The 27,131-nt window shown below is 47.3% G+C and overlaps 1 protein-coding gene across 2 annotated transcripts in view; it reads right to left on the minus strand.

Moving 5' to 3' along the window:
• The window catches only part of GSDME (gasdermin E), a 70,900-nt gene that overhangs the window by 8,457 nt on the left and 35,312 nt on the right, over positions 1-27,131 (minus strand). For both annotated transcript variants that reach the window (XM_070369443.1, XM_005902875.3), the window contains exons 4-8: positions 17,017-17,188; positions 15,111-15,231; positions 8,529-8,693; positions 5,615-5,742; positions 4,526-4,721 (exon numbers count right to left, since the gene is read on the minus strand). In XM_070369443.1, coding sequence (XP_070225544.1) covers positions 4,526-4,721; positions 5,615-5,742; positions 8,529-8,693; positions 15,111-15,231; positions 17,017-17,188 — 782 coding nt within the window. The remainder of the gene's footprint in view (positions 1-4,525; positions 4,722-5,614; positions 5,743-8,528; positions 8,694-15,110; positions 15,232-17,016; positions 17,189-27,131) is intronic.

Raw genomic sequence — 27,131 nt, forward strand, 5'->3', positions numbered from 1 at the left:
CTGAAACACAGTAGAGGCTTCTTCAGTTGTTTATGGAATTGAAATGACTTTTGATCTTTCATATTCTAAGTATTTAGCAGATGAGATCTGGGAAGTTCATGCTTAAGGTCACAGAATGGTGGAGAAAGGGTTCCAGGAGACCAGCCAGATGCTGAGACTGCAGTGCTTTAAACAAGGACAAGGAGGCAGGTCCAAGACAGCACCACAGGAAAATCCAGAACTCACCACCTCCCACAGACAGACTGAATCAACAGCAGCACGTGGAAGAGTTTCCTCTGAAAAAACCCCAAACTGCCGAGCGACTCCCTACACATCAGGTGAACTAGGAAGAAAAGCCCACGGCAGCAGGTAGGAGAGGCCGAGCACAATCTCCCTGTAAAGCACCCTTCTGGTGCCACGACCCACACTCAGGAGGGAACTCAAACCCCGAGCTTCTCCCTGTGGTGGAGGGCCTGAACCCCACCCTTTATGCTCTATCTGCCTCATTCCAGGGTGCTGACATCTCCTGGAAAGGAACTTGTGATTTTTGTGACTGCCACCCAGATGACATTTCCAGGTCACCAGGCTCTGGCTTGTGGGATTTACACTTGTGGTCTATATATATTCATATACTTTAAAAGCTCTGCCTGAAGGTCTGGCCTCTAACCAGCCTGAATCTGAGTGCTGTCTGAGCCCCTCTCTGGGACACTGACAGGTGTTGACAAACCCTCAACTCTTGGGAGCCACTAAAAATAAGCTGCTTGAACAATCACAGAGGTTTGAGAAACAAGAGAGAGCTAGGGCAAGGCTAAACAATAAGGTTCTTTCTTGCGAGAGACCACTCCCTCAGGACTGCGAGAGGTGACTGTGTTATCTTATGCATGGAAGCAAACACAGAAAAGCAAGGAAAATGAAGAAACAGAGAAAAATGTCCCAAACAGAACAAGATAAAAATCTCAAAAAAGGTCCTGAATGAAAAGAATATAAGTGATTTACCTGTTAAAGGGTTCAAAAAGCAGCTTTATGATCCTAAAGCTGCTTAACAAGCTTGGGAGAAGAACGGATGAACACTGAGAACTTCAACAAAGAAACAGAAAATGCAGGAAAATACCAAATATTAAGTCACAGAAATGAAGAATACAGTACCTGAACCAAAACAGACACTAGTGGGTTTCAGCCATACACTAGATGAAGTAGAAGAAAAGATCACTGAACTCAAAAGACAAAGCAGTGGAATTCACCCAATTGGAGCAGCATCTTTTTGCGAACACAGCTCAAGAAACTATGCTACATCATCTGGCAAACCAACATTTGCACCTAGGGATACCAGAAGAAGAAGAAAAAAGGGGCTGAAAACTCTCCTAATGTGGGGAAGGAAACAAACACTCAGACCCAGGAGACCCAGACCACATTAAAATGTCAAAACATAAAGACAAGGAGAGAATCGTAAAAGCAGCGAGAGAAAAACAGTTACAGGGGAACCCCTCCATATGGCTATCAGCAGATTAGGTTTTTCAGTAGAAACTTTGCATCCTAGAAGGGAGTGGTATGATACAGTGAAAGTACTGAAAGAAAAAAAAAACTTGCAACCAAGAATATTCTACCTGATAAAGTTGTCATTCAGAATTGAAGGGGAGAGAACTTTCCAGACAAGCAAAAGCTGAAGGAATTCACCACCACTAGACCAACCTTGCAAGACAAGTTAAAGGAACCTGTTTAAGCTGTAATGAAAGAGTACTAATTAGTAATAAGAAAACATATGAAAATAAATCTGTCTCACTGGTAAAGGTAAATATATAGTAAAATTCATAATAATCTAATGTTGAAGGGTAAATTAATCACCTACAAAACTAGTATGAGGTTAAATGACAAAAGCAGTAAAAATGCAGTAATTTCTTAAGGGATATGCAAGATAAAAAGATATGATTTGTGACATCAAAACCGTAAAATGGCAGGAGAGGAAAGTAAAATGTGGAGATTTAGAATGTGTTTAAACTTAGACTGTTATACATACTATGTTGGTAACAATTTAAGTTGGCATGTAATCCTCATGGTAACCACAAAAAAAATGAGAAAGGAATCTGAGCATATCATTACAGAAAATCATCAAGTCACAGAAGAGGAGAGCAAGAGAAGAAAGCAACAAAAGAACTACCAAAGAGTCACTAAATAATTAACAAAATGGCAGTGAGTACATATCTGTCAGTAATCACTTTAAATGTAATTGTCTTTTGATTGGAGAATTTAGTACAGAGTTGCTGAATGGATACATTTAAAAAAAAAAAAAAACATTATACTGCCTATGGGAGACTCATTTCAGATGTGAGGACATACACAGACTGAAAACAAAAGGGAAGGAAAGATAGTCCATGCAAACCGAAACCAAAAGAAAACGGGGGTTAATAGGCCATCTTTATATCATAAACAGACTTTAACACTGTAATGAGAGACAGGAGCGCTACGCAATGATAAAGGGGTCAAGCCACCAAGAGGATACAACACTGTGAGTATGTACACATCCGGCACAGCATCACCTTTTGGCTCAGTAGTAAAGAAGCTGCAGGTTCAATTCCTGGGTCAGGAAGATCCCCTGGAGAAATGGCAACCCACTCCAGTATTCTTGCCTGGAAAATCCCATGGACAGAGGAGCCTGGCGGGCTACAGTCCATGGGCTCGCAAAATAGTCAAATACAATTGAGCACTCATGCGTGCACGCACATAAGAGCACCTAAATATATAAGCAAATAGGCCTAAAAAGAGAAATGGGCAGCAATACAATAATAGTGGGGGACTTTAATACTCCACTTTCATCAATGGCTAGATCAGACAGAAAACCAATAAGGAAAGAATGGCTCAAAAATACCTTTAGACAAATGGAAATACAGCACATGAAAATTTAGGTGATGTAGCAAAGGCAGTTTAAGAGGAGAGCTCACAGCAATAAATGGTACCTCAGGAGACAAGAAAAATCTCAAACAACCTAACTCTATACCTCAAAAGGAACAAATGAAACCCAGAGTTAGTAGAGAGAAGGACATCACTAAGATGAGGGTGGAAATTAAAAACAGACTAATAGATTTTTTAAAAAAATCAATGAAATGAATAGCTAGTTCTTTGAAAAGATGAATTAACAAACATTTAGCTAGATTTGCCAAGAAAAAGAGATGCCTCAAATAAAATCAGAAATGAAAGTGTAGATGTTACAACTGATTCCCCAGAAATACAAGAGATCATAAGAGAGTACTGTGGACAACCTAGAAGAAATGAATAAACTCCTAAAAACATACCACTCACCAGCACTGAATCAGAAAGAAATAGAAAATCCGAAAAGACTGATTTCCACTAGGTAGACTGAAATCAATGTAATCAAAAACCTCCCAACATACAAAAGTCAAGGTAAATTGTGAAGGAAAGGCTTCTCAAAAGCTAGAGAACTCTGGCCTGTAGATCAGCTCCTGATAGAATGCCTGTTTTTAGACTCTCTTATATAATGATTAACATTGGGGGAAAGGTCTCTAGTGGAGTTCCACAGGGCTCTCGTCTTATATCCTGTCCCAGTCAAAACATTTACCCATGACATGGAATAAGATATAGAGCATACATTCATTGGCATATGGGGCTGGAAGAGGCATTTGCTCTTGTTATTCAAAAACTGAAGATTCCTGGTCTTTTGTTCCAGGGCAGTGCTAAGGAGGAACTCTTGAAATGTATCAGGAACTCAACGTCCACCTTGAAAAGAAGTTGCAGGGACTAAGACTGGGCTAGTTTGTCAGCTCTTGCCTCTCTGAGAAGTAAAAGTCCAGCTTCTGGGACTCCCCTGGTGGTCCAGTGCTCAGACTCCAAACTCCCAACGCAGGGGACCCAGGTTCAATCCCTGGTCAGGGAACTAAATCTCAACTCAAGATCTCGCGTGCTGCAACAAAGACCCGGTGCAGACAAATAAATTCCTCATACAGGATGACCTCGTTCTGGTCCCACAGACCCTCTGGCATGCTGCATTCTGGGTGGGAGTTGGTACGGAAGTGTAGGGCGGGCTCTTCAGCTCACTGATAACTGGATGGCCAGGATGGGTGTGGAGGTTGTGAAGGCGCTGGGCTCAGCATCCTAGTGCTTTGGGATGCTCTTTGCAGCCTCCCTGCTCTCATGGCCACAATGCTGCACTCAGGATAGGGCCATAAGTTTGCAAAGAGGAACAAGAGGATGAGAAGGACCGAAACACGGGGAGATAGCAGTTGCCAAATGATGCCTGGCAATGTTGAGTAGCAGTGGCTTTCAAGTGTGAATCACAGGCTGTCTGGGGAAGTGGTTTCCTGTGTGGGTGAGGGGGTGTGCCTGCAGACAGCCCTCCCTGGGAGAGGAAAGAAAGTCCTCTCCAAGAGAGTGGAGGAGGCTAGCAGCAAGTCCATGACTTCATGGCAGTACTGTAAACTCTCCTGCTTATCTTCCCTGCACTGCTTGAAAAGGTGGGAACCAAATCTCCCACACAGTAAGCAAAGCAATTTCAAGGCAACAGCATTTCTTCCCTTTTTTTCCCTTTGATCCATACCTGCTAGCGCACTGACCAAGAAGAAGGCTGTAGAGAAGAGTTTCTGGTTGTCGACCACATCCTCTGAGCCCAGACGCTCGCCCTGCACACTGCACCCCACCAGCCGCAGGAAGGTCGTGAGGTTGTGCTTCTGTGATGGCTTCAGCTCCCCCAGAGCCACCAGTGAGGGTGACAGGCTGCTGACTATGTCATCACACTGCGGGATGAGGTTGGGGGGGTGGGGAGAGAGACAGATGTAGTAAAGCCAGAGGTGAAGCCGGGCACAACCCAGCCTCTGCCTTCACGACATACAACCCTCACCGTGAGCTGGTGCATTCATACATGCTAATTCAGTCCTGTCTCACTCTTTGCGACCCTATGGACTGTAGCCCACCAGGCTCCTCTGTTCATGGGATTCTCCAGGTAGTAATACTAGAGTGGGTTGCCATGCCCTCCCCTCCAGGGGATCTTCCCAACCCAGGGCTCAAACCCGTGTCTCTTATGTCTCCTACATTGACAGGCGGCTTCTTTACCAGTGGTCCCCAAATATAGGTCCACCCGGAGCTTCACAATAAGACCCTATTTGAAGTTCTTGCAGATGTAGTTAAGGCAAATCTCAAGATCAACCTAGATTGGAGTGGACCCTAAATCCAGGGGTGGGTGTGTGTCCATTAAGAGACAGAAAAGGAGACGGCCACATGAAGACAGAGACTTGAGCGATGTGGCCACAAGCAAAGGGGTGCCAGGAGCTCCCCAGAGCTGGAGCAGGCACACACGGATTCTCTCCTAGAGTCTGTGGGAAGCAAAGCCCTGATGACACCTTGACTTTAGACTTGTGGCCTCCAGAACTGTAAAAGAATACATTGCAGTTTGTGGTAATTTGTCACAACAACACTAGGAAACCAATACACCCTTCTACTCTGCACCTCAGCTACCCTTCTACAGTTAGAAAACCAAGGGGCTACGACTAAGAACAAAAACAGCTTTAGGATTAAAAGGAGGTGAAGAAATTTCAAACACGATTTTACCCTAGCTCAAGGTCTCTTATCCCGAGAGACCTAGCCCAGAAAAATAGGCAGAGACATTGCCTCGAGGTGTCTCCAGTCTTACCACTTGTTCCAGGACCACCAGTAATTCTTCATCCAACAGGACCGCCTGGAGGACGTCATTCAGGGCTATCTGTTGCTGCTCGGGCAACTCCATGAAGGGATGGAAATTCCTCTCTAAGAGCAGAGTGGCTGTGAACACAGCAGAGCACACCAGGTCTCATGACTTACCCCAGAACTAGGGACAGAAACTCAGGCATTTCAGAGAGAACTGTCCTCTGTTCTTTCATAGACACTTCCAGCTGCATGGTCAATAGTGGAACTCAGAAATAAAGAGTGTTAAATACCACCCTGTGTGTTTTTCACTAACCAGACTATTAAAGGAAGAAAGAAATGGGGAAGGAAAGGGAGGATGGGCAGACAGAAAAGAGGGAAGCCAAGTTTTGTCTCAGACCTTTTCCTGATGACTCACTAAACAGTAATTAAGTCTAATCAATTTCCTGAAAAAGTCATTTGCAATTATTATTAAATTATCAAGTCTAACTTACTAAACATCAGTTAGGACTTTTACAAAGCTTCAGAGCCACACAAATTCCAAAATGCATTATTTTTCATATCTTTCCAGTACACTGCAGATTTTGTATCCTTTAACATGAAATGCATGCTGTTCAGTTCAGTTCAGTCACTCAGTCGTGTGCAACTCTTTGCAACCCCATGAACTGCAGCACGCCAGGCCTCCCTGTCCATCACCAACTCCCGGAGTCCACCCAAACCCATGTCCATCGAGTCGGTGATGCCATCCAACCATTTCATCCTCTGTCGTCCCTTCTCCTCCTGCCCTCAATCTTTCCCAGCATCAGAGTCTTTTCAAATGAGTCAGCTCTTCGCATCAGGTGGCCAAAGTATTGGAGTTTCACCTTCAACATCAGTCCTTCCAAAGAACACCCAGGACTGATCTCCTTTAGAATGGACTGGTTGGATCTCCTTGCAGTCCAAGGGACTCTCAACAGTCTTCTCCAACACCACAGTTCAAAAGCATCAATTCTTGGTGCTCAGCCTTCTTCACAGTCCAACTCTCACATCCATACATGACCACTGGAAAAATCATAGCCTTGACTAGACGGACCTTTGTTGGCAAAGTAATGTCTCTGCTTTTTAATATGCTGTCTAGGTTGGTCATAACTTTCCAAGAAGTAAGCATCTTTTAATTTCATGGCTGCAGTCACCATCTGCAGTGATTCTGGAGCCCAGAAAAATAAAGTCAGCCACTGTTTCCCCATCTGTTTGCCATGAAGTGATGGGACCGGATGCCATGATCTTCGTTTTCTGAATGTTGAGCTTTAAGCCAACTTTTTCACTCTCCTTTTTTACTTTCATAAAGAGACTGTTTAGTTCTTCTTCACTTTCTGCCATAAGGGTGGTGTTATCTGCATATCTGAGGTTATTGATATTTCTTCTGGCAATCTTGATTCCAGCTTGTGCTTCTTCAAGCCCAGCGTTTCTCATGATGTACTCTGCTCTTCAAGGGGCTAGCATAATTTTCATTAGGCAAACACAAGATAGCCAATTTCCCCATTCTTTTTTACCTGTCCTGGAGAATGGGTTAGAACCTCAGCTGGATCACTCAACACCCTCTTCAGGATGCCTGAGACTCTCCCATTAAAATCTTCCTTTTTTAAGACAGTCAGAAGCTTCTAGTAATTTAAGCCCAGTGGGAATTTGAAAACAAGATTTGATAACCCAAAGCTTCCATATACAGGGATGGAGAGCAATACATAAATGCACCACCTCTGCTGATGTCAAATTCCAACAACAGTTATACTAAAAAACTGCCCTATAAACCAAATTTAGTCCTCACCACCCCCAGCCTGGATAGAAAGGCTGTCCTGGCTGCTCTAGAGTTTAAGGGCACAGAAGCAGGCCCCCACCCTACTCCCGCCTAAACCACCCAGCCTCCCTACTCCACCCCCGGCTGACTAGAATGGCCAGCTTGCAGGGTAGACTAATGGGAAAGGAAATTATAAGAAAGCTCATCCTGTCTTGTCACTTCCCTGTAGTGCATGCAGTTAAGGCTGCAGTGGTTCTAATCTTAAGTGGCAGCTGAAAATCACACCCAAACATCAGGAGGCGGCCTGCAGCCCTGGCGTTAGATAGGAAAGCCTTCAGAGTGGGCCTTCACTGCCAATTCTGTCAACACTGACATTTTTGCTACAGAAACAAAAGCATCTATCCTCTGGTTTGGGACTCGCTGAAGCCCCATTGATGGGGGCTTCTTACCCTCCAAGCCAGAGATTCTGAGCTGCTCCTAGCACTCTTTAGTAAAGTGGAAGTGAAAGTCGCTCTTACTTAATTATTCATTTCTCTTTTTCCTTGCCCATCTCCTTTTCTACCATATACTGTACTCCTACTAATTCCCAACCTACTCCCCGACAAAAACTTTTTAAAACACAAAGTGCTGTGGAGAGCAAAAGGAACTGCCGCAGGCACATCACACGTCCTGCCTTCCTCGTCGCTGGATGCCTGGGCACCATACGGCTTCATGCCACGTGGATATGGGCCTCCAAGAGAGCATTTTATTTTGCAGTGCTGACAAAGCATTGCTTATCTTGGCAATGAAGCCTGGAATAAATGAAACAGATGCAAAACTTGGGTTCTCTCTCCTCACTGCTGACTAGTTCTTCTTGGTAGTCAGCAAGACTGCCATGGTTCAAATGAAAGAAAATGCTAGGCCCCGACTCCTGCCCTTCTCAGCCTCCCACCACTTCCTTAAAACAGACCATCCAAGACCAGAGGTTCCCTAAGATCTGATCAAGGTGGGTCCTGCTGAGAACCAGAACTGACTCAGGCACCATCTTCTCTGTTCTCAGATGTTTTCCATGAATCTCTGGGGAATCAGCCCTCCTGAAGGGCACACCACTTCCTGGGGGCAGAGCAGTCAACTGCCCGTCAGCTCACCATGCCCCATCCTGTGACAGTACCTTGTTTTAAAACACTCAGTGGCTTATCCTGGGCAGGCAGCCCTTGTCCGGCATCTGGCATGTCCCAGAACACAAACTCTCGGAAGGGCAGGGGGTCCAGCAAGACAGAGTTGCTTCTCCTTTCCTGCTCAAAGCCACCATGCTTCCCTTGTAGGAGGCAGAATTCTGTAATGGAGGAGAAAAGGACAAGCCAGGCAGAAGGGTCAGCCTCACTGGCACATCCCAGTCCCAGCTTTACCTAAGTCAAGAGGGCAGGGAGGCACATCCACCCTCTTCCCCATAAATCCACTTCGCACACGTAAAGCTGTTTGACCAAAGTTCAGCCACTTCCTACAAATGCCAGAGAAATGGTCGTTCCTAACATAAGGCTCTCTGAACAGGCAGGAAGCAATCTTCCAATCATCAGAAGTATTTCCTTAGCCTGAGTGGAACAAACCAACTCCCAACAAACAACCCACGATATATAAGTGAGGAAATTTGAATTTGATTGATAAATCTGATCTGACTGAACTGATATTACAGAATTATTGACAATATATTTAGGTGCACAAGTGGTTACATGGCTCTTGGAGAGTCAATTTTTCTTCATTAACAAGTAGTAAAGTTTTTACTGCAATTATATGAATGAAACTTATATAGAGTGGGAAAATCCAGACACAAAAGAATATATTCTACATGAATCCATAGGAAGGAAAATAAGTCTTTTTAAAAGCCTTATCTTTTAGGGATGTTTCCATATTTATAAACAAAAATATATAATGCCTATGATTTGCTTCAAAACAATTTGAGTAGGGATGGAGGAAGGTGGGGAACTTATAGATGAAACATGAATTGTCCAAGTTAATGAAGCTGGATGGTAGGTACATAGGGTTCAGTATATTATTATCTGTACTTCTGAACATGTGTGTAATTTCCCAAAATAAAAAGTTTTTTTAAATAATAAAAAGAAATGCTCCTTAAATACTTTCACATTTGAGAGCCCAACTAGGGTAACTAAGTTGTAGGTAAAAATGTAACGGTGTGTTCTTGCTAAGCAAAAACAGTGTGTGAACTTAATGAGGATTCTCCTTCTGACCCACCTCTTAGAGTAATGAAAATAAAAACAACAAATGAGACCCAATTAATCTTAAAAGCTTTTGCACGAAGAAAATCATAAACAAAATGAAAAGACAACCCTCAGGATGGGAGAAAATATTTGCAAATGAAGTCGTCAACAAAGAATCTTCAAAACACAGACAGCTCAACGCAGCTCAGTAATAACAAAAACAGAATGACACAATCAAAAAATAGGCAGGAGATCTAAATAGACATTTATCCAAAGAAGACATACAGATGGCCAGAAGGCACATGAAAGATGTTCACCATCACTGATTATTAGAGATGCAAATCAAAACTATAATGAGATATCACCTCACACTGGTCCGAATAGTCATCATCAAAAAATCTACAAATAATAAATGCAGAGGAGTGTGTGGAGAAAAGGGAACCCTTCTACACTGTTGGTGGGAATGTAAATTGGTACAACCACTATAGAGGTTCCTTAAAAAATAAAAATAAAACTACCATATGATCCAGCAGTCCCCACTCCTGGGCACATAGCAGGAGAAATCCATAATTCAAACAGATATAGGCACACTCACACTATTTACAATAGTCAAGACATGGAAGCAACCTAAATGTCCATCCACAGGAACAGAAAAAGATGTGGTACATATGTACAACGGAGTGCTTCTCAGGCATTAAAAATAAAATAATGCCATTTGCAGCAGCATGAATGGACCTAGAGATTGTCATACTGAGTGAAGTCAGACAGAGAAAGGACATATATGGTAACTGCTTATATGTAAAATCTGTTAAAATGGTACAAATGAACTTATTTACAAAACATAAATAGAGCTACAGATAGAGAAAACAATTTTATGGTTAACAAGGAAGAAAACAGTGGGAGGGGATAAACCAGAAGGTTGGGATTAACATATAGTAATTACTATATATAAAACAGGTAACTAATAAGAACCTACTATATAGCACAGGGAACTCCACTCAATACTCTGTAATGACACATATGGGAAAAGAATCTAAAAAAAGAATGGATTTACGTATAATTGAATCACTTTGTGGTATACCTGAAACATGGTAAATCAACTACACTCCAATAAAAATTTAAAATGAATACATATACACATAAACACAGAGGGAAAAATGTTTTTAAAAAAATCATATTCTCAGGGAGAGTAGGTGTCAGTAGATCATGGATGGGGGCAGGAATCTGCTTGTTAGAAGGCACCTGAAACTAACACCACATTGTAAACCAACTGCACTTCAATAAAACATTTTTTAAAAAAGAATGCGCCTTCTTTTTATGCTTCTATTTAATAATCTGTGTACAGGCTATGGAATGAGGATGCGGCTGAGCTAGTACTTGCATAACATGTGGAAGGTGCGGGTATTAACACATTTTGAATTGGTGTGGGCACTAATAACATCCATAAGACAGGACAGTTGTCAAAAGACAAATGAAACAAGCTTTCACTTACTCACTCAACCTACCCACACTCCTGGGCATCCAGGATGCCCCGGCTGACTCCACCCGCTACACCAGGCACCAAGGTGGGTAAGTGTGAACCCCCAGGTCATGCTCCCGAAGAACAAGGACCACGACCATTAACACAGCCTCAAATGCTGCCCAGAGCCCTGTGGGGCCAACTGTATTTTGGGAGTCCACAGCCCCAGCAGTGCTCTTCCTGTACACACGCACAGCTCCTCTGCGGGCAGTACCAACTCCTTCACTCTGCAGCATCAGACATGTTGCACGGAGCCAGAGATGCAAAAGGGCTACAACCTAGGCTTTGACAATGACTAAGATACAAGTGGAAAAGGTGGAGGGGGTCACTGAAGCCAGACTGGCAGGTGCAGAGAAAGAACCAGTGGATGAAGAAAGAACTTCTTATATGAAGCAGTGACTAAGTAGCCCCCTGAAGCCTGGTAGGAATTAGCTGGGCCAAGAAGAAGGGAGCACTCTCCAAACAAAGGCTCACAGTAAGCAAGAGTGGAGAGTTCCCAGATGGTGGGTTAACTTTGGAGGTGCCAGAGATGAGCAGGAAGGCTGGACACAACGTGCCTAGGAGTGCAGACTTTATCTTAGGACAAAGGGAGCCTCAGAAGGGCATTCAAGCAGGTGAGTGAAATGATCAGACATGCATTTTTAAATAATCACATTAGCTACACTGCTAAAATGGGGAAGATTCGAAGCGGAGGAGCCAGTTAAAGGCCTATGATGGGAACAGGGCAGGGGATGTTGATACCAGCCTCTGGACCTGCAGAGAAGTGCACAGACCCAGGAGGGTGGAATGCACAGGTTCTCGTCCACAGGTGCCCGGTAAGTTCATGCTGACACTGCTATATTTAAAATGCATAACCAACAAGGACCTACTATATAGCACAGAGAACTTTGCTCAATATTATGTGGCAGGCTGGGTGGGAAGAAAGTTTGGGGGAGAATGGATACATACACATGTATGTCTGTGTCCCTTTGCTGTCCACCTGAAACTATCACAACATTGTTAACTGGCTATACCCTAATACAAGATAAGTTTAAAAAAAAAAATAGTTTGTGCTGAAAGGACATTGGTAAACGCTTAATTCTACAAAGCAAGGACTAAAATTCAAGACGAGAACATGATATTTCTGAATGTCCACATAAGAGGGGAGCTGTTGGCAAAGAGAGGGGTCATGGCTGAAGGAACCCCTTGGCAAAGACAGGCTCACTGATATCTCCCCCAAGGGACACAGAGGAAGTAACCTCCTGGCAAAGTTTCAAAAGACAGGACGGTTGTCAAATGTACTCACACCCTGAAGGTAGGAGGAGAGATCAGACAGCCTCTTAGTCAGACCAGCGCCTGCAGGGGTGTTTATGAAACCAGATTAGAATGTTGTGCAGGAAGAGCAACAAAAAACACAGATGGGAAAAAGAAGCAGAACCGGCTTAAAAATCAGTGAGTTGCACAGAACAAGAGCCTGACCAACACACTGCATAGGCAGGGCAGGTGGCGGGAGAAGGCCAGGGTATGAGAAGTGAGCCTAAGGAACCCGAGAACTCCCCAGGGCACCTCTGCTCAGCAGCACAAAGAGGAGTTTATTTTCAAGACAGAGGAAGCAAGCCAAAATGAAAGGCTTGAAATGGAAATCCAAACAGGAGAGCTTCCCCAGGCAAACTGTCTTTCCAAACCCCTCTGTTGGGTGGCCACCAACAGCGCGGACACCTCCTCAGGGAAACAGGGAGGGGCTCCCGTTGGTCCCCAAACCAAAGGGTTCTCAGAACCCTCATGGGCATATCCTCCTTGAAGGCCAAGTTTCCAAAAGGCCTGACAAAAGTGACACCCCCACCACCAGTCCATCTGCACGGGACAACCAAGGCCTCAGCAGCCAGGGCTGGAGTCACACAAGCCCCTGTGGGCCCCTGTGGTGACACAGCATATCACACGCTGGTAACAAAAGCCGAAAAGTGAAAGTGAAAGTCGCTCAGTCCTGTCCAACTCTGCGACCCCGTGGACTATAGAGTCCATGGAATTCTCCAGGCCAGAATACTAGAGTGGGTAGCCTTTCTCTTCTCCAGGGGATATTCCCAACCCAGGGATCGAACCCAGGTCTCCCACACTGCAGGCAGATTCTTTACCACAAGGGAAAGGGATTCCCTTGTGGCTCAAGGGATTCTTGAGCCACAAGGGAAGCCCAAGAATACTGGGGTGGGTAGCCTACCTCTTCTCCAGCGAATCTTCCCAACCCAAGAATCGAACCAGGGTCTCCTGCATTGCAGGCGGATTCTTTACCAACTGAGCTATGCTGCTGCTGCTGCTGCTGCTGCTGCTAAGTCACTTCAGTCATGTCTGACTCTGTGCGACCCCATAGATGGCAGCCCACCAGGCTCCCCTGTCCCTGGGATTCTCCAGGCAAGAACACTGGAGGGGGTTGCCATTTCCTTCTCCAATGCATGAAAGTGAAAAGTGAAAGGGAAGTCGCTCAGTCGTGTCCGACTCTTAGCAACCCCATGGACTGCGGCCTACCAGGCTCCTCTGTCCATGGATTTTCCAGGCAAGAGTACTAGAGTGGGGTGCCATTGCCTTCTCCAACTGAGCTATAAGGGAAGCCCTATAACAAAAGTCGAAGGGAGAACTTAATCTAATGAGGCAGTGTGTTCAGTGGACAGAGTCTTTCAAAAAGAAAGAACAGAATAATAATCACGTCTGGAATGACACAATTTTGGAACCATGGACCTAAAGGATGTTGATCACAATTCTTGGTATTCCTGGTATCCTGTGCATCCCTGACCAACGCCTGGACCAGCTTCCTACAACTGGCAGCTTCACTTTTCGTCACCTCCCTGAAACACAGAATGCTCCATGTGTGAAAGAAAGAGGGAGGCTCAGTGACAGTGCCCCATGCCCCTCATGTGTCCACTTGTCTACCGTCCCATCAGGACAGTCAGCGATCTGAGAGCCCATGGAAGCTGAACCATGATTCCGCAAGTGGCCGAGTGAGGGCAGAAGCCTGAGTCCCAGAAGAACCCCTCATCCCTGGCCTGGTCCCCCACCTGATAGAAAACAACCCAGGAGGGCAGGAGGCAGCCGTGGGTGTGCGTGGCCCGTCCGAGCACACCCTTACAGCGCTATCACCATGGAAAACTGTAAGTGCACAAGGACGGCGAGAGTCGTGCAGCGAGCCTCCGCACAGACACTGAGCAGCTGTGGCCGCCTCCCTCGTCTCCACCCTCACACTCACACCACGCTCCCCACCACCATGTCTGAAGCAAACCACACAGTTTCTTTTCACCTGTGAGGAGGGCACTGTAAATCTCTAAAAACTAAGACGACTCTTCGTAAACAAAGCCACAATAATATGACCATACCTTAAAAAGTTAATTATTTATGATGTTACATATATTCATTTCTGTCCTCAAGAAGCAGTCAGTTTTCTTGGCCTCCCACAACCTCTTGGAAAGAGTGTTAAGGGAAGAGCCCTGAGCACCTAAGAGCATCAGTCACACCAGCTACTAAAGCCTTATTTTCAAGTGACGCAGTGAACTTCCAGCTTTGAACACGCTGGTGATCAGACAGAAAGGTCAAATGCAGCTTTTTGGGCTTCATGCTGGGGGAAGGGAGGTAAGATAATTAGGATGATGACAGTATTATAATAGCCAAGGTGAGTACTTAATAAGCCACCAGTGTTCCAGGCACTTCACATGCCTCATCTAACTTGCTCTTCACGGCAGCCCCGTGGGGAATGTCTTTCCTCTCCCAGACACAGGCTTCAGCTAGCTGCCTGAGACCTCACAGGACCCCATGGCACTCGGGCTGTGCCCTGTATGTGAAACACACGCCCCATGCGGACATCTGCACCAACACCCTCGGACCACGGCCAGCCATCTCACTTGCCGTGGGACATCCCCCAACTCTTCTGATACCTCTTTCCTCTCATCCCCAGAGCAGCAGGGAATCCTCTACAAGATGAGCCTCAGGGTAAAATGGGGTGTCCCTCCTCAATGACTCAACCCACCTCCAGAGCCCCGAGCTGAGGCATACTCACCAAACTGGCCGTCTGCCCTCACGTACAGCTCGATGACGCCATAGGCAATGGTGGTGGGAGCTGGGATCTCCAGCACCACGTTGCTGTCCTTGATGATGTTCCCATCCTCCATCGCCGACACCTGCAGGAAGGGTGCATGCTCCCACCTGTGCGCTCAGGCTCCCCTAGGCTTCTCCTGCCTCCCATGTAACCAGCCTCGGCCCTGTGCCCAAGAAGTGCCGGGAAACTGCCCACAGAACTGGGGGGAAAGGAGAACCAGCCAGCAGGGGTCAGGATTTAATCCTTGTCGGCCTTATGATGTCCTACACATATTCTAAAGTCAGTGGCCAACCTGTAGCACAAAGGCAAGAATCCAGAGTTTAGGAGATAGTAAAGTTAGGTCTATGATGCTGAGTAAAGAAGATAAGTCAACTTCCCATTTCCCTCATGGAAGATTATGGAAACAACTTTGAAATCCTAAGAAAATCATCAGTGGTAAGAGTCTGACTAGGAGAACCTAGCTGAGAGCAAGATCCCCTGAGCACATCCTCCCAGACCAGGTATGTGACACACTGTGCCATCAGGTAAAACTGGGGAGAGGCTGGAAGGAAGGGGCACAAGGAGAGAAGGATGGCCAGGAAATGCCGAGTCAGCAGCAAAGCTCTCTCCAGACCCCGTCACAAATCTGACTCTTGCCCACTATGGCCTGGGGAGGATGAGAAGTGGCTCAGATGCTGGAGATCAGAGGCCTTTATAGCGACTTGATCCTGGTCAGAGTGTGATAACTACCAACCTCCAGACACCCCAGCAGGCTCCAAGCCTTTGGTGGGGTTCACTGTGGACAGAAATACTGGCAGGGCCAGCTAAAGCCATCTCCCATCAGACCTCATCACTCTGTCCAGCCTGCCCAGCCCAGGGAGAGTCCAGCTCCAGATCTGAATCTCCACCTCCTTCTAAATATTACATTACTGGGTCCTCTGGTATAATTTGAAAGTTACCCCAAGAAGTAAACTTCTAAGACCAGAATATTAGGCACTATGGAGGGGAGGCAGTTTGGGGTTAGAGCCTCCTGTTCAGTTCCACTGAAGCTCAGGGATCAGCTTGGTAGGACTGTAACTTAATCCAGAAACATCTGTTTATGTATATTAAAGACACATGTGCTGATCTTTACCTTTCCTAACTCAATCCACCGGGGATTTAAGGCAGCTAATCTCGAAATCGTCATTTCTGAGACCTTTGATTCTTAGGGGCTCTAGGAGTTATCTGTGCATTGGCCTGGCCGGTGTTCATTTGATCCATTTTTTGAAGGGAGAATGCACCTGATTCACCCCGGTATGCCAATCTAAGCATCCCATTGCCCTGGCCTTGGGTTTGCTTCAGGAATGGGCACAGCCCAAGATGGTCCAGTGCCTGCCTGCCCGGAAGCACTCCTTCCACTAGGGATGGGGTGGGATGAAAGCCAGGAGCTGCCACCCCACGAGCTTATATGAGAGGCAATCCACCTTCAGAGAAGGCAGCTCACCAGCTTCTCAAGTCCTGGATCCAGCAGTGACTGAATAAAGTAGTGAAGACAAGTTGCTCAGTCATGTCCGACTCTGCAACCCCATGGACTGCAGCCTACCAGGCTCCTCCGTCCATGGGATTTTCCAGGCAAGAGTACTGGAGTGGGTTGCTATTTCCTTCTCCAGGGGATCTTCCTGACCCAGGGATCAAACCCAGGTCTCCCACATTGTAGGCAGATGCTTCACCATCTGAGCCACCAGGGAAGTCTCCTAGATCACTCCAAATGTTTCAGTTACAGGAGCCAATCAGTTCTTTCTTGTTTAAACCAATTGGAGTTGGATTTCTGTGAACTCCCTACAACAGTCCTGATGAATGAAGACCCCACTCCCAGAGGGCCTGGCGCCTCCCTGGGCCAGGCGCGCACCTGCACAGTCCTGGTCTGGATCCCCACCATGCCACCACACTTCTCCTCGATCTGGACATGCTCAGATATCACGCACTTCTGCGTCGTCACGATCTTCTGCGTCAGGACACACAGGACCGCGTTCTTTCTCTCCAGCACCTGCTGCAGTACCGGGTTCTTCAGGTTGATTGTTCTGAAAAAAGAAAAGGCCCGTGAGTGGCCTTGGGGAGGTGGATGCAGCGTGAACTATCACTTCTTGCACAGCTGGCGGGTGAGGAGCAAACAGGTGACAGCCAGCATCCGTTATTTCCTGGTGCTTAGAGGGGGCCAGCTCATCCAGAGAGGCAGAAACCAAAGTCTCCTGAGGCCACCTCAGAGCTGCCAGGCCTCCAGAGAAAGGCTGGCACCACAGGGACGGGGGTTCCTGTCAAACAGCCATGCTGACTGTCACAGAAAAAGAAAGACACCCAACAGGTACAGGAGCTGCAATCCATCTGCTCACACCCTGGGAACTCCACTCTGTCATTTAACCAGAGGCCAAGGGACCATCCCAGGCATGGGCAATAAATACAGGGTGACTGAGGTGGGGGATGCTGACCAGTGCTTCTCACAGAAGAGAAGGGGACAGGCTTGAGGAATGAATCGCAAGGGGAAACTTGGATTTTAATTTTAAAAGTATTTTTTAATCTGTCTGTCCAGGAAGGGTATGTAATCTCTTAGAAGGGATTTTAGAAGGGCTTCTCAGTTAGTTCAGTAGTAAAGAATCTGCCTGCCAATGCACAGGGCAGAGGAGACGTGGGTTTGATCCCTGGGTCAGGAAGATCCCCTGGAGGAGTAAATGGTAACCCACTCCAGTATTCTTGCCTGGAGAATCCCATGGATTCTCCAGGAGCCTAGTGGGCCACAGTCCATGAGGTCACAAGAGTCAGACACAACTGAAGAGACTGCACATGCATGCAGAAGGGATTTTACATCACTTTACAGATGGAGAACTGAGCCCAGTAAGGTGTGGCCCGCCCAGGTTTCCCAGCAGAGACCTGGGGCTCCCAGGTGGCTACTCCGGGGAATTTCAAGAACAAGGTCAATTCCCATCTACAGAAGATAATGTGCTGATTAGAAGCAAATGATGTAATGCCCACTCTGGAAGTCCTGTTCAATGCTATGAGTCTATGGGTGGACAGGAAAAAAACCAGATTGGAGTTAGTGGCAGCACAAGAACAATTACAGTGTTCACCCTGTGCTTTTTAAACAGTCCAAGGTGAGTTACCTTCAAAAGCTTGGCCCCATCGCCAATCCATGCAGTGGCTGTCGTCCCACCCCCTAGGCAGATGCAGCTTCTCCAGGCTTCAGAAAGCATCCCCAGAATGGAGGCAAGCAGCTGGAAAGATCCTGTCTCCATGAAAAACGCTGCCTGGGCTGGAAACAACCCATATCCATCAACAGATGAACGGATACACCAATGTGGTCCATGCATACAATGGGACATTATTCAACCACAGAAAGGAACGAAGCTGACATGCGCAACACGAACGAACCTTGAAGACATTATGCTGAATGAAAGAAGCCAGGTACAAAGGGAGAAATACTGGATGATTTTACACATATGAAATATTTAGATCAGGCAAATTCTCAGCCACAGAAAGTAGATTTAAGGTTATCAGGGGCTGGGGAAGAGAGAATGGGGGACGGGGGTTCTTGTTTGATGGCTACAGAGTTTTTATGTAGGGTGATGAGAAAGTTCTAGAAATGGATAGTGGTGATGACTGCATGACAGTGTGAAGGTACTTAAACCACTGAACTATGCACCTAAAAATGGTTAAAATGATAAAATTTATGTTATATTTTATCACAATTTAAAAAAGTAAAGACATGTCCATCGACAGATGAATGGATAAAAATGTGGCACATATATACAATGGAATATTACTCAGCCATATAAAAGAACAGAATTGGGTCATTTATAGAGACGTGGATGGGCCCAGAGTCTGTCATACAGAGTGAGGTAAGTCAGAAAGAAAAAAACAACTATCATATATTAATGTATATATGTGGAATCTAGGGGCTTCCCTGGTGGCTCAGATGGTAAAGAATCTGCCTCCAAATGCAGGAGACCTGGGCTCGATCCCTGAGTCAGGAAGATCCCCTGGAGAAGAAAATGGCAACCCACTCCAGTATTCTTGCCTGGAAAATCCCATGGACAGGGAATCTATAAAACAGTACAAATGAACCTATCTGCAGGGCAGGAATAGAGATACAAAGAAAAGAGCATGGGCTGGGGGTGGGTTGAATTGGGAGAATGAGATTGACTTATATGACTGCCACGTGTAAACAGATAGCTAGTGGAGACCTGTTATCTCTGAGCTAGCTCTGTGAGCTGAGGTGTTCTCAGGTGACTTAGATGGGTGGGATGGGGGGTAGGGGTAGGCGGTGGAGCCAAGAAGGAGGGGCACTTCACAGATACGCATGTAGATACAGTCAATTCACTTGGTTGCACATGGGCTTCCCAGGTGGCACTAGTGGTAAAGAACCCGCCTGCCAATGCAGGAGTCTCAAGAGACGTGGGTTTGATCCCTGGGTCAGGAAGATCCCCTGGAGTAGGAAATGACAACCCACTCCAGTATTCTTGCCTGGGAAATCCCAAGGACAGAGAAGTCCACAGGGTCGCAAAGAGCCAGACACAACTGAAGCATCTTAGCATACATGCATGTACAACACTGTAAAGAAATAAAAATAATAATAAAGACACGGGGAAAACTGTTCAATCTCGGTAGTGGTCAAAGAAATGCAAATTATAACAATGTTTCACACATATTAAGTAAGTAATAAAGATAAATCAACAACGACAAAAAGGCTGCGCAGGGCTCCATTTCCAGGAAGGCAGATAGAGCAGGGGGAACCTGCCTGGCGGGGGCTCCAATCCCAGCTCTGCCCCTCCAGCTAGGTGACTGGGAGCGAATGGCTCCCCCCCGCACTTTGTTATCCTTGTGGATACACTGATAGTGATGCTGTCTCTTGCTATGCTCGCTGTAGGGTTTACTCAAGAGGCCACGTGGTGAGCAGTCAGCATGTGCCAAGCAGACAGTCAAATGCCCCCCGAATGCTGGCCGGCTCCGGCCACCATCCTGTATATCCCCCTAACCGAGGCCCCCAGAACAAAGCCCCAGGGTGTGCACTTGATGGGAATGATAGGCAGTCAATTGGGTCTCAGGTGCTTTTTCACATCTGTCATGCCCTTAGAACCTCCAGTGGACACATCTCATCTCAAATCCTTCCCCCAGGCAATGAGACCTTTAGCTCTGACCCCTGCCTCTGGGGACCCCACCTTCCTGCTGTCTCTCTGCGCCTTAAACACACCAGGTCAAGGCCTGCCCCAAGACCTTGACACAATGTCCCCAGGGTCCCCACATCTGACACAAGTCACTTCTCAGGCAGGCCAGTGTTCCTCACTCACCCTGTACAGAGCAACACCCGCTCACACTGTGACACGCTAGCATGTGGACATGACATTCACATACTCTCAAGAGCACACTTCCACATGACACTCTTCCGGGTCCTTCGTTTATCTGTTCATTACCTGTCTCCTCCCTCTAGACCAGTAGTCCCCAACCTTTTTGGGATCAGGGACTGATTTCATGGAAGACAGTTTTTCCATAGACCGGGGGTGGGGGGAGATAGTTTCCAGAAAATTAAAGCACATTACATTTACCGAGCACTTTATTTCCAATCTAATGCCTGTATCTGGCAGGAGATCCTGGCCTGTGGCCCAGAGGCTGAAGACCATGAAAGTGTTAGTCACTCAGTCTTGTCTGACACTTTGTAGCCCCATGGACTGTAGCCCCACTGGCTCCCCTGTCCATAGAATTCTTAAACTCATGGAAATAGGGGTTGTGCACGCCAAGGGCACAGTACATAGTTTTGGAATAAATGAATAAATAAAACGTGGGGTGTTTTTTTCATCTTTGTGTATCTGCCTTAATGAACATGCAAATGTATGAGTAGGTATGCATCTGTGGGAAGAGAGAAAACAGGAAGATGGAGGAACTGGAGGATAAGCAGTGTGGCTTAGAGAATGACGTGTAGCGATGATTCTTCCTGTAGACTGTGTGAGGCCTATGGACACAGATTGGAAGATGAGGGCCAGCATATTCACCAGCAGGATGTACATTTGAACCAGGCTTTGCTGACCTCCTTCTGTTGCACAGCATCTCCTATTCTAGCCAATTCTTGAAAAGCAACTCCCTCAATTATAGCTCAGGTACTGGCTCCTCCCCATTTGATGAGCAGTACATCAGAAGCAGCTACTCCCACCCACAAGCCCAGAAATAACAGCAGAGGAACAGCTGAAGGCTGCCTTGCGGCACCTGAAGTGATTCTGGTGGGTTGAAAATCACTGCAGTGCTTCGTGGTCTAAACAGATCCACTAGAGTGCTTGATATTGCCTTAACCAATGTTCAATTGTTTGAAAAGAAAAACCTCTGGGACTTCCCTGGTGGTCCAGTGGTTAAGAATACACCTGCCAATGTATTGCATAGACATAGGTTCGATCCCTAGTCTGGGAAGATCCCACATGACACAGGGCAACTAAGCCTGTGCACCACAAGTGTTGAGCCTGAGCTCTGCAACAGGAGAGGCCACCGCAATGAGAAGCCCACATACTGCCACAGACTGCAAGCAGAGAAAGTCCCCGGGCAGCAATGACGACTCGATGTAGTCAAAAATAAACACATACATATACGTGGTGGTTTAGTCACTAAGTTGTATCCAACTCTTGCAACCCCAAAGACTGTAGCCCACCAGGCTCTTCTTTCCATAGGATTTTCCAGGCAAAAATACTGGAGTGGGTTGCCATTTCCTAAACCTCAGCCTAGACCCCCAAGACTCCGTTGCTTAAAATGCCCACCTCCCTCCAGAACCCCCACCTCAAACACCAGAAAGAGGAGGGGGAAAGGTCACATTTCCTTAAACGTAACTTCCTTACGCGTCTGAGAACAGCAGTCCTGAGATGCTTGTGGGGACCAGCCAAGCACCTGGGAGGCTTCCTGCCCTCAGAATACCTGAGGGGTGACCTCACCATGGGACAGGGGACAGAGCCTGACCAAAGACAGGGTGCACCTCCCAGGCTGAGATCTGGGTGACTGGGGAGGAGAGTGTCACAGGGCACGTCCTCTGGCAGGCCGGCTGAGAGCTGCTCAGCGGACAGGCAGACACTTCCCACCCAGGTCACTGGGATTCTGTTTTCCAGGACGGTGCTGCCACCTTTTGGAAACCGAACACTGGACAAACCAGCTCATTCTCAATTAAGAGAGGAGGCTGGTGTAGACAGAGGGGAAGCTAATTATCAGAGGCAGTAGACTGTTCATACAGGAGTCTTCACAAAGCAACTTCTGGAGTGAATTCTGCCCCATCTCCACTGGTCCTCCAGGGCCCAGACACAGAATAGCTCATAGGAGCCTGGTCCCAGCCCTCTTGGAGCAGGAGTCCTTGTGTGATGGGACTCACCTCGACCCACCAAGTGCGGAAGCTAGCAGTATTTCCATGTAATTCATTTACTTTATGTGCATGTGTGTGTGTGCTCAGCCATGTCCTGTATGCATTTAAAGAGATCCACGGGTATCTTCAGATTACTAAAGTTCAAAGAACAAAAAGTTTAAAATCCTAGAGCAAGGTTTCATAGATGAAGAACAAGAAGGCCCAGAGAGGTAGCAGATAGTAACCAAAGTCACAGTTGAAAGACCCAGGCTGGTCTTTCACAAGGCCCCACCATCCACAGGAGCCCCACCAATGCAGGCTCCCTTCTCTGGGTGAGCATTCCTGAAGGCTATACCAGGAATTTGACCTTTATCTCTTGTATGTCCATGTCTACACATCAGTATCTTGCCTGTCTGGTTAGACCAGTAGCTGAGGAGTGGAAGGAGGGACCATACCCAAGTCCTCTGGGAAACCAAGTATCCGTGCCAGCCTCTCTCTTCTGATCCCATCTTCTGATGGCTGCTCTTAGGAAATCCTTCCTGGGGTCATCCCTATTGCTCCATCTCTTCTGGGTTCTATTAAGAACCACTGAACAACACGGACAGAAGCTCTTTAGAGAGAGACACAAGGGAGCTAGATGGCCGGGAGATCAGGGGTCGGGGGGTTTCACCTTCTAAGTTTTGACCTTTAGCATTTAAATCATAGGAACATATCAATTATTCAAAAATTTGTCATTAGCATTATGCTACCTATCCAGTTGGTGGAGAAATGAATAATTTATCACATAAATCCCAGAGGGCAGGGTTGGAATAAAACTCACTCCCCAGTCCAGCCAGGGGTCAATGCCACAGCCAGAGAAATGGAGCAGAAGGTTTCCCACAAGAAAATAGGCAGCTTGATGCTCTTCGGCCTCGTCACACATTTTTAAGGACCGCCCAAGGTTGCAGATGGCAAGTTGGTGCTAGAACAGGGGGCCATGGAGGCAGTAGTATGGTCAACATCAAAGGGCTGGACCCAAAGGAACAGGTCTGGAGGTAAGACAAAGGAGTCCACACTAAGCGGGGGAGAGAAGAGCACCCCTTCCTGACCCCACAGACCCACTGCCCCCCGCCATTCTCCTGTGAGATCACCCTCCTCTGTGTGCCCACAGCTCCGTGCAATGCCAGCACCTACAGCCAGCCCGCAATGGGCCCAGCTTTCTGTCTCCTCACTGGGCCACTGCCTCTCATCCCTGAGCCTGTTTGCACATCTGTCAAGTGAGGGCTGTAAGAGGCCACCTGTAGTGACCCACGCTGTACTTATCTGAAAATATTTCTTTCCTTCCAATAATGATGGGGAAGCCAAGTCAAGTTCCCCCCCACCAGCTGGCCAGAAATATGCCCAGAGTTTTCAGGTAAGCCTTCAGGCTGGGGAGCAGACCCTCCAAGCAACTAAGAAAACAGCTACATGGATACAAGCCAGTAATTCTAGGGGTGGGGTAGCGGGGAGACCAGGCAGGAGCTGCTGGAGGTGGGGGACAAGGAGGGAAGAGGAGTAAAAAGTGTGGCTCCAGCCCAGCGAGGCTGCTGGGGAGCGGCTGTGGGCCAGAGGAGGCCGCAGGAACACAGGCTCCGCTCCTACGGCACCTGACAGCTCCCCAGGCCCAGCCCTCGTGAAGCCGCCTCCTCTGCAGGCTGAAGCGCTCATTCCCATTCTCTCTACTTCTCAGGCTTTGAAAACCAGATGCAACCCACAGAGAAGAAACCCAGAGAAGACTTTTAAGACTCTAACAATATCCAAAAGAAGGAGGGAAGCGGTTTTCTTTCCTAAAGCATAATGCAGCCCCCAGGACCCCCTCCCATGGAGACAAGGGGAGGGCATGCTTTCTGAGCAGACTCGTCACCCCCAAACTCATTCCTGTAACTCCACAGATAACTGGGTCCTATTGTGTCTGGGCTAAATGCTGGGGATTCTCAGTGAGCAAGACCAAGGCGTCCTTGTTGCCACAACCCTCCTTTGTAATATGTCCTAGAGGAACAGGGCTTCAAACAGAGCTCTGATAAGCTGCTCCAAAAAGTAGAGTATGTCATAAGAGAGTAGACACAATCGGCTCTGATCCAGTCTTCTGGGAGAATGTGAAACTACAAGGGCCCCAGGGGACGGCTAGTTCTGAGGTAGGAAACCAGTTTCATCTTGAATACTGCCTCTGATGCTGTCTACCCACCAGGAAAGGATTCTAAGGCTGAGACTGAGTCTTAGAATCCTTAAGCCAGGAAGCAGTGAGAGGCAACAGAACCACGACTGATTGGCAAAGTTTGCACAGGCCTGGGACCCTTCAGAGGTTACAGACTGGCTTGAATCCCACGGCACACATCTTCTGACTCTCAGACCAGTGCTCTTTCCACTATGTAGCTCTAAAGACTGATGCAAGAGGCTAAAGGCAAAGGCACTCTGAAGAGACTGTGCAAGACTGTGGGGGTTGGTTCTACCATCTCTCTAGGAACAGAGATTGGGACATCGTGCAGAGCCCCAAGATGGCGGCAGGCCTGCTACTGCGAGAGTATTAAGCCAGAATTACTAACCCAAAGGAACCTAGTTACATCCTGATGATTAAGGCTTTAGCAATTTAAGTATTTCTCCCAAAGGGTTTTGATTTATTGGCTAACGCCGCAATTAAAAGGAGAAGTGCGTGTTCGCCAACCAGTTGTATAGCAGAAAAATTAGAAAGGCTATGGAGATCAGGTCCATGCACGTTGCTTGTAAACTTGGCTTTGCTCTCCTGACATTTCATCAAGCAGCAAAGTCAGCTTCTCTTTCGATAGTCAGCCTCCTCCAGTCTATAGACCTGGCAAAACGATCCCACCAAGGCCATGACTAGAGTTTATTTCAGCAGCCACCTCCTCAAACCCTGAAAGGAACGTGACTCTGTCACTTCCATGGCCTGCTTAACCCCCAGGGGGACAGTCCTTTCCCAGGTGGAGTCTGTGCAGAGTCTGTCCAGAGAGAGAAGGGGAGGAGGGCTGGCCCTTCCACTGTGTCTGGTTTGTTCCTGTGGGCACCACACTGACGTCCCCTGAGTGTGATGTACCACTAGCTGCATCCTTCAGTTTTGTTCAGGTTTGGGAGCCTGGTACAAGGGCAGGAAGGGGTGACGCAGCCCCACAGGTAAGTCTTGGCCAATCCTGGTAACTCCACTGTTCTCAGCAGGGATTGGATAGGATGGGCCATCCGTGGCAATTCTGTCCATTAAGACTTGAGGAAAAGTCTATTAGGGGTTTCTGGGAGGATCTTTCTCTCTCTTAATCAGAGGCACAAGGAGGAGACCACTCTTCTGACTTTGGGCTTTGTCTGCAATGCAGTCGTTTGGGCACCAAGAGGAGAACTGGGTGGCTGGGACAAGCAGTGCATGGAGGCTGCCACAAGGGGGTCCCACTGAGCCACCGAACGAACCAGCCACCAAGAACCACAGGTGGTGACTCATCCCACCTGGGGAGGTTTTTTATGGGCGGTAATGACAGATTCTCTTTACAACTAAAGACACTCTATCTGGTCCATGAAGTTACTGTCACCCTTCTTTCGCAGAGGACAGAAATAGCGAGCTCATGAGCCCCTGACGCAACAGCATGCCACTAACCAGGGCCAGGAGGAGAACACAGCTGAGCCTGTCCAACCACAAAGCCCTGTGTCTTCCTATCTTCCCTCTCCCTGTGGGGCCTCCTCTGGGCCCTGTACACAGAAGCTGCTTCATATGTGCTTGATAGCAAACAAGCAATCTCTCTGCTCAGTTCCCTGGGAAAACTTCCCAGAGACTGGAAGCAGACCCTCTCAGAAACCCAAGCAGCCACCACTGGCAGTCTCCATACCAACCAACACTCCATTTCAACCATAAAAAAAAAAAAAAAGAAAGAAACTTCCCACACAGTCCACCAGAGATGCTCAACCCGGAGCCAGGGCCAGGGCAGGAAGTCATCAGAAACTGTACCCTAGGGCCGCCACTTCCATCTGCTGAGGAAAGCCCTGCTGTGTCACAGGACTGTGACATCAGGACTGTAAGCTCTTTGGAAAAAAAAAAAAATCGAGGCACAACGCTAACACATTATAAGCAAAGTGACGGGGCCACCCCCACAGCGTGGATGCCCCCAGCTCTGGGGACACTGCCAGCTATTCAACACCTTATCTCACTCACTCACAACCAGGGAGAGAAAGGAAAAAGTGACTGAGCAATTACGGACTGTCAACCTTTCAGATGGAGTAATTAATTCACTGCCACCTGCAGAGGTGATGCAGCAGGTCTGAGAGATGCTAAAACCGAATGAGGCTGATGCAGGGAGGTGAGCTCACGCAGAAGCCCATGGGCCAGTTTTTGCCTTCCAAGCTCTGTGCATCTGCAGCTAGATGGAAAACTCAGGGGTTTGGTGGACCTGGGCTTCCATTTAAGTCCAGACAAACTAGTGAACCTCTGCATTTCCACTGCAAAATGAAGACAAACCAAGTATTCTTTCAAACAAACAGTGCTGATGGTGCTGCAGGCACCGTGAGGGGCCAAAGGTGAGCAAAACAGGACATTCCAGGAGGGACACAGACGTGGAATCAGGCAGTGACAAGAGTCACCCCACAACGGGGTTGGTGCTCCGATAGGGGAATCAGTGACGTGGCTGCTGAAGGAAGTGGGAGGGAATCTGATGAAG

This window comes from Bos mutus, chromosome 4, assembly GCF_027580195.1.
Source record: "Bos mutus isolate GX-2022 chromosome 4, NWIPB_WYAK_1.1, whole genome shotgun sequence".
Lineage (NCBI taxonomy): Eukaryota > Metazoa > Chordata > Mammalia > Artiodactyla > Bovidae > Bos > Bos mutus.